This window comes from Macrobrachium nipponense, chromosome 20, assembly GCF_015104395.2.
Source record: "Macrobrachium nipponense isolate FS-2020 chromosome 20, ASM1510439v2, whole genome shotgun sequence".
NCBI classification, from domain to species: Eukaryota; Metazoa; Arthropoda; class Malacostraca; order Decapoda; family Palaemonidae; genus Macrobrachium; species Macrobrachium nipponense.
Window position 1 is genome coordinate 4,788,490 of NC_061089.1, and position 14,479 is coordinate 4,802,968.

General features: G+C 37.3%; 1 protein-coding gene across 1 annotated transcript in view; it reads left to right on the forward strand.

The window, feature by feature from the left end:
• LOC135221731 (D-altritol 5-dehydrogenase-like) overlaps nucleotides 1-11,166 on the forward strand; it is a 13,881-nt gene extending 2,715 nt beyond the window's left edge. The window contains exon 2 of the mRNA XM_064259526.1: nucleotides 9,237-11,166. Coding sequence (XP_064115596.1) covers nucleotides 9,282-10,331 — 1,050 coding nt within the window. The 5' untranslated portion in view covers nucleotides 9,237-9,281 and the 3' untranslated portion in view covers nucleotides 10,332-11,166. The remainder of the gene's footprint in view (nucleotides 1-9,236) is intronic.
• The last annotated feature ends 3,313 nt before the right edge of the window (nucleotides 11,167-14,479 follow it).

The following is a 14,479-nucleotide window of genomic DNA, read 5'->3' on the forward strand; positions in this document are numbered from 1 at the left end:
GGAAACTACTACAGCTGTTCAAAAGAAAGTCGACTTTCCTATTTATCATTTTCACTTTTTAGATTATTTAAGGAGAAATAAAACATGTAAGCTATTTATGACTCATTGATCTTTAGGATAAATCTTTTGTATTACTTCTCAATTGGTTTTCATGTCTAAAATTATGAGTTAGTTGTCTTGATAGAGCAAAATATCGTTTTATCGATTAAGTTTTTCATGATCATGATGTTTCTTCAAGACTCGCCATCCAGTGCCACGAAAGTTGGAGGGCAAATGTTCAGAGTTAAATGACGATTTCCTCCTTCCAAGGACAGCGTACATCATCTGTGTTCTTACAAAGAGAAAACTTGTCGAAGTTTTTCATTTAAATCGCGTTCTCCTCCATTATCTGTACCATGCTAGTCGCTTATCTTCTTGGCCTCGGAGTTTTTCAGCTTTTCTTATCTTGAAGACTTCAACATCTCCACGAACATTCAATTCACAGATATTTTAATCTCTCTGTACAAGAAGGGTAGTACTCCGAGATGTGGTTCACCGTTGTCTTGTGAATATACTAATTTTTAAATGCAGGCTGTTTGAAGTTTCCTTAACTCATGATTTCTTCTGGAAACTAACAATTATGAATGATAGCTTACGCATACATACATACATACGTAAAAAAGATTATCATATTACAAAAAGAACTCCTAATTTTCCAAATCGAACCAGCAGAAAAACAAAATAAGAATTAATAAGAAGACATGCTGTTAAGAAGCCTATGCGTTTGTGGTGCCGATGCAGAAGGTTTTCGCTACTCGTACAGCAATAAAATGACGAATGTGGCAATAAATGCCCCCTCAATTTTCAGTGAGGCTACACTCTCTCTCGCTCTCTCTCTCTCTCTATCTAGCTATCTATCTATTTATAAGTATACTATAAATATATATATATATATATATATATATATATATATATATATATATATATATATATATAATATATACATATATATACTATATATATATATATATATATATATATATATATATATATATATATATATAAATATATATATATATAATTATATTATATATATATCATATATACACATATATATGATATATACTATAATATATATATATATCTATATAAATATATCATAAATAAAAAAAAAAAAAAAAAATACATATATATATATATATATATATATATAATATATATTATCATTAATATATATATGTATGTATTATGTATGTGTATTATATATATAGTATATATATATATTATATATATATATATATAATAAAAATTATATATCATATATATACATATATATATATATATATATATGTATTGTAGGAAATTATATATATATATAATAATATATCATATATATATATATATAATATATACACATACATAATTATATATATATTATATATATATATATATATATCTATATATATAATATATATACTATAGTATATATATATATATATATATATATATATTATTATATATAATATATATTATATATATATAGTTGCGTGTAAGAAGATTGATGTTTACATTACATGAAATATCCAGTGCGTATAGTTTTATATATATATAGATATATTTAATAAAGGGAAAATTGTCAAATACGGCCTAGAGAATTACGCCATATTTTGTAACTGTACAAGTGGAGCATCTATTAGTTCTTTTATTCTGTAACGTTGCAAAGATTGTTTCTTAATTTGGTCTTCTGCACTAACTCGTATCTTGAATTAATCAATAAATACGTGCATCTTTCTAGGCTTTACCATCCGCCACGTGATATGAGACATGCGGTTATTTCCTTTCCTTCTGTGACGCTCAGTACCCTTGTTTCAAGAGGTTTCTGTTCTACATGTAGCAAAAGTATGGAATGATCTCCCAAGTCATATGGTCGCCCCTGTGCCTCAGCGTGCTGTAGGTAATTGTATCTGCATCAGGGTCTGTCTCTTTTCCCCTTGCTGAGTGCATTGTTTAGTTCCTCCATAGTGAAAGGTGTCTGTGTCATCTGGTATATTACAGGCAACGTTTATTTCTCTTCACCTTGAAGGGGTACGCTCATTTATTTTTTTCCATGTTATTTAAGGAAGGTTGTGTGATTTTGTTCTCTCTGCAAAGGTTCTGGCTATGTTGTCAGCTTCTTCTTGTGGGTTGGGATGGACGATTTGCTCTGTTTTGCCCTTTCCTGAAATTTTTGCAGAATTTCCAGATCTGGGTTACTGGAGTTAGTTTGCTAATGTTGGCACACCATTCATACCAACCATGCTGTTTAATCTCTTTTGTCTCTTCTGTTGCATGGGCTACTCTGAGGAGTTTGTGCATCTCGTTTGATGGAACCCGTCGAAAGAGTTTTCTAATTCTGTTGACTCTGGCCTTGAGTTCGATGACTCTTTCACAATAATACCATGCATCCTTGTGATTGGTCCTGGCTTGTTTGAGCTTTGGCAGGGAAGCATTTGCTGCCTCTCTGAGTTTGCCAATAAACTCTTCATAGAAGAGCTCTAGGTAGTCAATCGCCCATCTTGTCATGGTGGCTTCGAATACAACCCAGTTGGCAAACTTGGGTTTCCTTCTCTCTGGTGGGGTGGGGGGCCCCAGTATGGGAGGCAGTTTTTTGAGTTACAGGCCAATACCAATGGCTATATGGTCACTTGTGTGGGTTTCATGCAGATTCCATGATCTCGCCTGCCTCCTCTTAGATGAGTTGACTCTCCACTTTTTATTAGGCATACTTCTGGGAATTCGCATGTTAACTGGTGTAGGTGCCGACCTGCTGGATTGGTTTGTTGTTGCAAGTTCAATGAAGGGTGATATGCATTAAAGGCCCCAGCTATTAAAGTGTTTTCTCTTGTTGTTGTGCTTAAAAGTGTTCCCCTCTCAAAAGTGCTGTTCTGAGATCTACATATGGTGTATACTGTCAGTGTTTGCAAGTGTGATTTTTACACTGAGTGTTTCTATGTCATCCCTGCATGGAATGCCTATTTTCTTAGACAGAATTGTGTTTTTAACAAGCGTGATTAACCCTCTTTTAGTGTCTGTGTATGGTGTTCTGTAGTCCCTGTAACCACTAAAAGAGAACTTGGCTCTTTCCCTTACTAGTGCTTCTTGTAACAGTATAACGTCATATTTTCGTGTTTGCCTGTGTGCTTTTGGGATTGTGTACTTGTTTGCGCTTAGAATATTCCACTGAAGAATATTTATGGTCTGTGTATCAATGCACTCATTTACTTCAATTGCATTGTTACTTACTTGTGCTGGCATGGAGATGCAAAAAGTCCTTCCATTGTTCTTATACATCCGTCAACTACTTCCTTGGTGATTTCTTCTGAAAACTGGGCTCCAGTCAACTCAGCAAACTTGTGCAGCATTGCTACTAGGAGATTTGCGAGATCCCACGTTCAAGCGTTGTACTTGTCGTTCTTCAGCTCTGAGTGGACTTCGTACCTGGTGAGTTGTGAGTGGGAAGGGAAACTGGGTTGTATGGCTCTGGGGAGCCGGGGTCAGTGGATCTGGAATCAGGGTTAGGAGAGGTTAGCATGTATGTGGTAGGATTGTGAGATGGAGTGGGAGGATCTGGGAAAGTGATTTTCCTTTTCGGGCTGGAGTGCTGTTTCCTGGGTGTGTCAGGTTGGTCTGGGTGCAGTCTGGTGTGTGCTGTGTTCTCTATCCTCTGGGGCTGCTTGTGTGGTTGGGCCAGTTGTGTATCCTTGGGGTCGCTCAAGGCCCCCTAACTGCTGCTGCATAAGATTGTGGCCTTTGCTGGTGGGCAGCTGCTGTGGCTGTCTGGTGGGCTGCTCCTGTCTGGGGAGGCCTATATGGTACTTCCTGTTCCAGGCATGGTGACTGCCCTTGCATGCTGGACATCTGGCTTTGGTTTCTTCTCCAGCCTTAAACTTTTCCATGCAGGTTCAAGTGGGATGCATTCCACTGCACACCCCATGCACTGCTTGGGCAGTGCAGGCGATGCTGTGGTGTACATATCGCTGGCAGTTGTAGCATCTAAGGCTCTGGTGTGTAGTCAATGATGGGGAAACCCCCATACTTCCAGGTTTATCTTCTGTGGTTGTTGTCCTATTATCAGCACTTTCTTAGTTGGTTGTGGGTTCAGTCCTTTTGTGTTTCATTTCTCAGCTTTAATAACCTGTGGATGGTCCAGAATGGCTTTAGTGTAATATATGTGGGGAAAATGACATAGTATGCTCTTATATGTTTTTCATTAGGGTTTAAATGTCTCAAATATTCAGGATTATCTATCATATATGCATTAGTATCGTCATTTATTGGCATTGTTAACATTTCTCCTCTTACTGTGGGCTTTATTGTAAATCTCTTACCTTGTTTTTTCAGTTCTTTAATGAAAGCATAAGGCTGCTACCTGTTGGGATTGGGGGGGTGGGGGATTTAGATACTTAGTTATCTGCAGGTGGGAAGGATGTGCTGCTGGTGGTCTTCCTTGTCTGTGCTGCCTCTTTTCGTCATTTTTGTTCATGGCAGGAGTATCAGAGATGGCAGGGGTGGTTTCTTCATCTTCTGAGGTGGTAGAGTCGAGGAGTGATCGGGTGTCTTCTGGTGCATCTCAAAACGAGGAAGAAGAAGTTGTCATCTTTCGATTTTCAACCGCTGTCGTGGCTGCTGCGGTGGGTGTGGGCAAGGTCGGGGAATCCATGGCTGCATGAGTAATATTCAAGTTAGATTTCTCCTTTCCTAAATGGAGGGCTTCCAGGAGGCGCAGACATCGCGGATCAGTAGTTTGGTCGATGATCTCGATATTAAGTATAATATTGCTCCTTTTTATTTTTGTGTTATGGTCAGTCCTGGCGTGATTATAAGTGGCTCATTCTTGGTTGTGGCAGGAGATCCGTTTGGAGAATCGCATGGTGGTCATGCCAATGTATTAGCCAAGGCATTCTCGGATGGGGCACGTGTATCAGTAGACCACGTTCTTCTTCAAGGAATCCTACAGGGGGCGGGTGAGTTGTTCCTCATCACCATGCTTCTCGTCTTCTTCGTTTTATAATATATGATCAAATTAATTTTCTTATCCTGATTGGTGGGGGTGACATTTCCCTCGATGATGGTCTTGAGGGTTTGCTCGTCCTTCTTAAACCTCCAGTGGAAGTGCCCTTTGTAAAAAAAGCTTGATGGGCTCTGGGATGACAGGCCAAGGTTTCTGGAGGTAAAAATCTTCATCGTTCTTCTCTATCACAGCATCAACAGCACGATAAGTCTGTCCATTGTCGACAAGAACCTGGCCCGCACATTCTAATTCGCTGTGTGTGTCATACCAGGAGGAACTGGTGATGGAGCGCTTATACTTCTCAGAGCACTCGCTCTCCCCGTTCATGCACATACCCACGTTCGTCAGCTTCGTGTACACCTTCGGGAAGAATGACACCTTCGTCAGTGCCGACTCCCAAGACGAGATAGAGCAGCTGCAATATGCATTGCATGATCACATCTGCCTTTCCTGTACAGTAGAACACTTCCAAGATTGCCGACTTCCCTTCCTTAGTGTCTTTGTTGGGCAGCAAGACACCCGAAGGAGCCATTTATAATCAAGCCAGGACTACCCATAACACAAGAATAAAAAAAAGTGATATTATGCCTAATATCGAGGTTATCGACCAAAATACTGATACCCAACGTCTGCGCCTCCTGGAAGCCCTCCATATAGGAAAGGAGAAACGTAACTTTAATATTAATCAAGAAACGTTTTTCCTCCCTACCGCCACCCAAAGATCAGCAATGAACGAACCTCTGACAATGCCAGATATTCAGGAGCACCAGTAGGATGATAGGACTCCTGCCGCAGGCAGGACTCCAGACATTCATTCCTGGACGCATGGCTGAATCCCTGCAACCATCAAATGAGATCCCCGACTTCGCCCAAGACCAGCTCAACCAATCAGAAATCAGCTCTAGGATCGTGAAGAGAGCAGATGATCTGTACGGACAGCAATCTAAACTCTGGGAAAACATAAGCCAACTACTAGGTAAGGAAGGAGATTATACTCCATATATAATTGATAATAACAGAAAAATATACCAAGGTAAAGAAAACGATCAAACATTTAGAGAATACTGGAGGAATACCTTCAGAATAACGGATGAAGAAAACAGAAACTTTGATAGAGAAAAAATAGAGTAATAGAAGAAGCAGTGCTAAGAGAAAGAGAAAATATAACACCACATCAAAGAGTAGACATCAGCAGGTTGGACCCAGATAATCCCATGAAGAAGCCAATAGATTACATGAAATAAAATTTATTATTCGAAGAGGAAAGAAAAGGAAAGCCCCTGGAAAATCCAATATCAATAAACAATTAATGCAAAATCTACCCGATGCTATGTTGGAAATGCTAAAAGAAATGACTAATGAAACAATTAGCATGGGCTACATTCCAGACATACATAAAGAAGGGCTGATAAGATTCTTGGAAAACCAAGGAAGGACCCAAGACAAGTGAGAAATTACCGTCCAATAACCCTTTTGGAACTCCCAGGCAAAATTGTTGAAACAATAATAAAAAAAACAGGCTAGTGATATTCCTTAACGAAAACGGGCTGATAAATAAGAACCAATATGGATTCACAAAAGGAAGAGGGACCCAGCTGGCCACGGCAGTGCTATATGAAAACATAGCACTGTCACAAACAGAAGGACAAGGGTGCAATGTGGTCTCAAGGGACATTGCAAAAGCCTTGATAAAGTATGGCACAATAGGCTGAAATACAAACTGATGATCACGAACATGCCGAATCTCATGGTACGGCTATTGTGCAGCTTCCTTGACAACAGGAAAGCTCAAATTAAAATGGGGAGAATAATAGGCCCTGAATTCCCGCTACTAAGCGGAGTGCCTCAGGGGAGTGTGTTGGCACCCATCCTCTTTAACTTTTATACGAGAGATGTCCCTGCCCCGGCTACAGGTTGTCACCAAATTTTGCAAATGATCACACACAATTAATAACGTATCGAAATAAAAGAGGTAAAAATATGCAAAAGAAATAGAGAAGATAAACAAATATGAGAAGAAATGGAAAACAGCTATTAGCCAAGAAAAATTCCAATTGCTATCTGTGTCTATTCAAAAACCATCGGGTGTAATTGTGGATGTCAGAAGGATTCCCTTTAAGAATTCTATCAATGTCCTGGGGGTCACATTCACCAGAAAATGGTTGAAACACCTCCTGCTGAACTGCATGCAAAGAGGGAGGTCAACAGCTAAGAAGATCAGAAGGTTTAGATCAGTCTCCACAGAAACGAACCTAACATTATATAAAGCACGGGTCAGACCACAGTTGGAGTACCCATCAGCAATGATGCAGTTACAAGCCATCCAAAATACAACCATAAGAAAGGCATACAAAGAATTGCCACTTTACTACAACTCAAGAAGAGAATTGCATGAAAGAGCAACGATGGAGAGCTTTAACTGTAGGATTCACAGATTAGCCAATAGAACATGGGACAGACTGGCTGAGATGGATGATAACCTCATGGGAAGGAACAGTATTCAAACTGAGGAAGGAAGAAGGGACCTCAAGACGTGGCCCAGATTAGGGCCAAAGTTAGAAGAACTACTCCCTGATCCAATCTATGTGAGTTAAAAAAAAAAATACTATGCATAAGTATGTGTGAAAAAAAAATCTATGCATAAGTGTGTGTGAGAATATATAAGTGTATGTGTGTGTTGTGTGTATGGAAATGTGTGTGTGTATGTATGTGGGACTGCATAGTGTAAAAAAAAAAATTAAAGAAAGTATGTGGATGTGTGTGTGCGTGTATGAGATTGTGAGTGTTTTTGTGAGTTAGTAGTAATAATGACCATCCCTACTGAATTCTTAATTCCAAAATCACTAATTACAGTGTATGTTATTCCCTGACAAGAACAACTATCCTCCCCTGTGTATGATTAATTGCAGCATTCAGTAATAAATACCTAGTTCCTTATACAATAGACAGAACAGCGTAAATAAACCAAATTCCACTTCTAAAATATAGAGGCAATCTAATCATCTTATCATCGACATCGAGGCAAAAAAAAATCATTATCATCATCATCATCATCTCCTCGAAACCCTCCCACCTCGCCAAAAAAGCATTCATCAAACTCACTCACAACAAAGCAAAGAGGTCTACCCCCTTCTATTCAATACTAATACTTCTTCAATTCCATCCTTTACTCTCAACCTGTCTCCCTACCGCCACACCCCGTACCTTCACCCCTCACGCAATTAAATCCATCCTTTCCTAACGCCCAAAATTCAAAGTCAAATCTCTTCACTTCTACTGCTGACCAGCCAAGAAGACGACCTATGAGAAGGTCGAAACATGGCGATAAGCCAGAGCTACACCAGCATTAATACCAGCTGAACACCAGAGACGACCCCGGCCTGACATTGACCTTGCTAATGGAATAATACCAACACCGACGACAACCCCTGCTTGACCTGGACCAGAGATCTGCCATTCCTGTATACCAATATACTGATAATACCAGTATTGACAACAAAATCCCGTTTAAATAAAACATCACATTCAGCATTATTTAGATTTCTCTCAATATGAATATTGGTCAATTATTAAGAAGTATCGCTGAGCCAGAGAAGCAAGTAATAAGAAAAATAGAAAAGATAATATGTAAGATTAATGTGCTGAATTCTGCCATTTTATTGAACAGAATTTGTTTAAAAGAGGGTCTTCTTCCAATATGTTATTATTATTATTATTATATTATTATTATTATTATTATTATTATTATTATTATTATTATTATTATTTATTATTTTATTATTATTCAATTATTATTATGTATTATTATTATTATTATTAATAATCTAATTCTTAATAATAATATTATATATTATTATTTTATTAATTACTAAGGAACAAATTAATAAAAGTTTAGAATAAGAGTAAAATCAAAATTTTCAAGAGCCTACAGTAGTATATGAAGTGATCAGGGTGAAAAGATGGGCATGGTAATATTTATGGTGAACTTATAGCATAGACTAAAATTATATTCTTGAAGTATCTTAAGAGCATAAAAATTATATAATGGCCAAATAGAAACTTCCTCGGGGCTTGCTCGATCTTTTTTTTGTTATGACAGCTTCAGTCAGTTCATTTAAGGTTAACATTTCAGTTCGCATTTACAATGAAAGGCTTTTCGGCGAGACATTAATAGACATTAATAGTATGCCTCTCTAACTCGTTCCAGGTTCAGCTGTACTTCAAAGATTCTTCTCCAACAACAGCAAAGACTATGAGAGCGCTGCAGTGGGACAAAATCGCCGGGAAGCTTTCCCTCATCAACAAGGATGTGCCGGGTACTAGAGACATTCCCAGTGGACATATTCTTGTCAAGGTTGCCTACAGCGGTATATGTGGAACCGACCTTCACATCATGCAAAAGGAATTTCGCTCTGCTGACAAAGTCGTCCTTGGGCACGAATTCTCTGGCACTGTCGTCATGATTGGCCCTGGCGTCGATCTAGTCAGAGTTGGCAATAAAGTGGCCATTGATCCAAACACTCACTGCAATCAATGTCGATTCTGCTACCGCGGTCAGCCCAACTTCTGTGCGAAGGGAATGGCAACCTCTGTTGGGCTCTTCACTGACGGCGGTTTCAGTGATTATTGTCTCGTTCATATAAAACACGTCATCAAATTGCCGGATACTTTTCCATTAGATAAAGGAGCGCTCTGCGAACCATTTTCTTGCATCATACGTGGCTGGGATAATTTAGGGACCATTGCCGACGATTCCCAGATTCTTATTCTGGGCGCTGGTATTATCGGGTTACTGTGGGCATCTCTCTTCCACCATCATGGGTACCGTGATGTCACCATTACAGAACTAGCAGAAGGAAGGAGGAAATTAGCGAAGGATCTAGGTCTAGGCTACCAAGTGTGCCATCCTGATGATGTTCAGCGTAAATTCGCCGATGTCGATCCAGGATTAGATGGATATGACATCATTGTCGATTGCACAGGGGTTCCAAAGGCACTTGAAGCCGCATTCCCGTTACTGCGCTGCGGAGGTAAATTCTGCATGTTTGGCTGTTGCCCCAGAGTTTCTGAAATAACCATCAACCCTGCTGACATAATGCTAAAAGAACTCACGATTGTCGGGTCGCAAGTCAACCCATTCACAATCTCAAAGGCTGTAAGCCTGGTGCAGAGCATGAGTGAGAGATACCTCGATTTTGAACGTCTTGGAATACGCTTCTTCCCTCTGGAGAAGTATGAGGAGGCAATAAGAATGCTGAAGGCCGGTCAGATATCAAAGGCAATGTTTACTTTCGGCAATTAACGAAATGGTGCAATTCCATGGCAAAGTACTGATTACATTCATTCGACAAGTAGTACTTTTGTACAATGCGCTCTGTAGTTAAAGTAACGTTTTCCTAAACTGCGCTTTCCTGTACGCGAGGCTTACCAACATAAAATAAAAATAAAAAATTTTCTTTTTTGAGAAACCAAGAAATCTTCTCTTTTAGTTGTAAAAGGTGTCTCAGTGCAAAGCATACAAAAGCTTCAAGATGTCATCTTATTGAAATGCATGAAGACACTTCTCTCTTAAAGATCTTATAAGTGGACTTCATTCGACTACCATGTAATAATGATGTTTTACAACGATCATTGAAGATTTTATATAGAATCAGCAAGACCCTCAGGTCCAGAGCTTCACTAACACTTCCTTAAACTGTATGGTATTAGGTCTTACCGGAATGTATTTTTGGTTGTTAAACAAAGCCGCCGGACACAAGAAAAATATGGTTTGAATTGCGCCTCTTCATCAGAACTGGCTAATCTCTGAAACCGATGATGTCTTATTAACATTTAAGGTGAAAAGGAGCCCGAGCTTCTCACGAATTTTCTTTATAAATTAAACATACATGAAAAGATCAATCTATGGGTGAGCGCTTGTGCACTGCTCTAAGGAAATGTTTGTTTGTCTCCTGGTCCAGCGACAGATGACCGGATTGCTTAGTTGATGTGTGTTCTGCAAACATAATTTTTTGCATACTTTTGTTGCATGGAATTTTCACTATTTTGTTTAAAATTTTTATCGTATACATACCTCTGTACTTGGCCTGCCTACGTGAATATCTATTAAAGAAATGAATTCCTGTACACCAACGAAATGGGATTTTCATTACCACTCTTTGTCATACTGTTGTATAACAGTAGAAGACATTCAGAGAACATAGAATTACTAGTCGTTCAAGATAATCAATCCCTCTTTCACCTATGTTTATGGCCTTCAAAAACATAAAAATGGGATTCCTCTACGCCCCCTAATATCTAGCAGGCTGGCGGACCTGTTATCACCCTTTCTAGGAACTTTCTCAGCCTCCCGCGTCAAACATGTAGAGAATTAAAAAAATAAATAAATAAATAAAATCAACAGTTTAAATATCACCACGAATAACATCAAATTGCTCAGCTTAGACGTCGAGTCATAATTTACCAAAGTCCCTATCGCCTACGTGTTGTCTTTTTTAGAGGAAATTACAACCATATGAAGAACATTTTCTTCTTGGCATAGATAAAACTATAGGACTAATCAACCTCCATGTAACCAACAACGTGTTTTCTTTTAATGGTCATTTTTACAAACAAAATTTGGCTGTAGCACGGGTAGTCCCCTATCCCCCTTCTAGCAAACCTGTACATACAAGGAAAATTTCTAAACGGAAATCTTGTCATCTATCAAACCCGCAATACGATCTGAAGTGGCGGATTTAGGGCAGGGCGGGGGGCGGGGCGAGCAGGCCATGGCCTAGGGCCCCGCACCTCAGCAAAATAAATAAATAAATAAAATAATGATAATAATAACAGTAATAAATAATCATAATAATTATTTACTGGTGTTCAATTAGAAAATAAATCCCGGAAACCTTCCTCCGCCACCTCGCCAACACCCCGTCACTGAAATGGCCCTCTTTGCTTGCCCATAAACGAGATGGCTCCCTAAAGTCACCGGCCTCGGGCCCCGCACGCCCTAAATCCGCCCCTGATGATCTGGCTTAGATCACTGCCATGCTTAGATACGTTTTGGGACAATAGCTGGGGAGATTTCAGTCGGATTTTTTTAACAGATTAAATTCGCTAGTGGCGACCATAAAGTTTAAAACAAAATAGGGAAAGGGACGGAAAATTGCCGTTCCTAGATATACAAATCATAAGAGAACAGAACAGATATGCTTTCACAGTCTATAGGAAACCCACTTTCGCTGTTTCGTGTACGTATTTATTCCCTAAGCTATCGCGATGTCCCCGTAAAGATCATGGTCGGGTGCAACCTATTCCTCAGAGGGCTTAGAATATATTCAGATGGGTACTTAAATGAAGAATTCAATGCGACACGCCAACGTCCATAAAAGCGAACAGAATATACTAAAGAGGCGCTATGACAGACTAAAGGTTTTACCGATAAAATAAAGCTTCCGTAAAACGAAAATATCCAAAAAGATACAGAACACCTGAAATCTGACAAACTTTTCATTTTCCATTTTCCCAAATCCATCGGGAGTTCGCTCATTAATGTTCACCTACAATAAAGAGGGACAGAAGCCGGAGCTTACAAAATACCGTTTCTTTTGAATGCTCCTGTCTCCGGAACTATTAAGATTTCTTTCAGATACATTTTTTATGAGTGATGTTCTTCATAGTTTGAACAGACAACTCTTTTAGTCTTTTTTGGAACTTGCAGTGCAGTATATAGATGCATGAAAACCAAAAATGTGTCATCAACATAGCCTACTGGTTTAAATTCTAGGGGGCAATCATCAAGCAATCTTTTTTTTATGAAAACATAGAAATATGTTGGCATTAGAGCTGAAAGCGGAGATCCCATGGCGAAACCTTCAAATTGTTTGTTGTGCAAATTATTGAATAAATAGTGGCTATCGTTTATGCTTAAATTAAGAAGCATTTTAAAAGCATTCTTTGCTGTATTTCTCACTTGTTCAATGTTATTGTGAATAGAGTTCAAAGCTATATCAACTGTTTCCTTGATAGGAATGTTTGTAAAAAGAGAGGTAACGTCAAAGCTTCCTAGCACTGCACCTTCGGGTATTTCAAAAGAATTAATGATGCTATTAAACTCATAAATAAAATGTGGTAGTTCCTAACCTACGCTCTTCTTTTCCTATTGAGACTGAGATTTCCACTTCTTATATATATATATATATATAGATATCTATATAATAATACTATTATATATTCTATATATATAGATATCTATATATATATAGATATCTATATATATAGATATATATATATAGTATCTATATATAATACTATATATAGATATCTTATATATATATAATTATATATATAGATATCTATATATATAGATATCTATAATATTATAGATATATATATATATAGATATATATATATATATATCTATATATCTATCCATATATCGATATATATCTATATATATAATATATATCTATATATACTAGATATATTCTATATATAATATATATAGATATAGATATCTTATATGTATATATATATAAGTATATAGATATTAATATATAGATATATATCTATATATAGATAATTAATATCTTATATATATAGATATAATATCTATATATATAATATTATATCTATATATCTAGATATATATATATATATATATAGATTATATATATATATATATATATATATAGATATATATCTATATATCTATATATATATATTATAATATTATATAATTAATATTATATATATTTATACTATAAATAATTAATATAATACTATATATAAATTATTATAATAAACTATAATTATATATGTGTGTGTGTGTGTGTGTGCAGAATCTACTGGTCACTTTTTTACCAGATAGCTACATATACAATTGTAAGAGTCACAATGCCCTCTTAATGTTTGTTTATTTGTTTGTATGGTGCTTTTACGTTGCATGGAACCAGTGGTTATTCAGCAACGGGACCAACGGCTTTACGTGACTTCCGAACCACGTCGAGAGTGAACTTCTATCACCAGAAATACACATCTCTCATTCCTCAATGGAATGGCCGAGAATCGGACCCGCGACCACCGAGGTGGGACGCTAATACCATACCAACCACGCTGCTGAGGCGCTAATGCCTTCTTAACTTCTTGAATTCTTTGCTCTTTTTTTTAATACGCTTGTCACTACAAAGCCTGAAGGTCCAATTTCTTCAAATTTCTTTGAACTTGGGTCTTCAGGCTTTGTAGTGAGAAGCGTATCCAAAAAAGAGCAAAGAATTCAAGAAGTTAAGAGGGCATTATGGCTTTTACAATTGCATATATATATATATATATATATATATATATATAATATATATATATATATATATTATATATATATATATATATATATATGAAAGGGAATGTAGTGGTTCAATACAAAGGAGGAAGATTAATTAATGAAATCTGTTGAGATGAAAATTGATT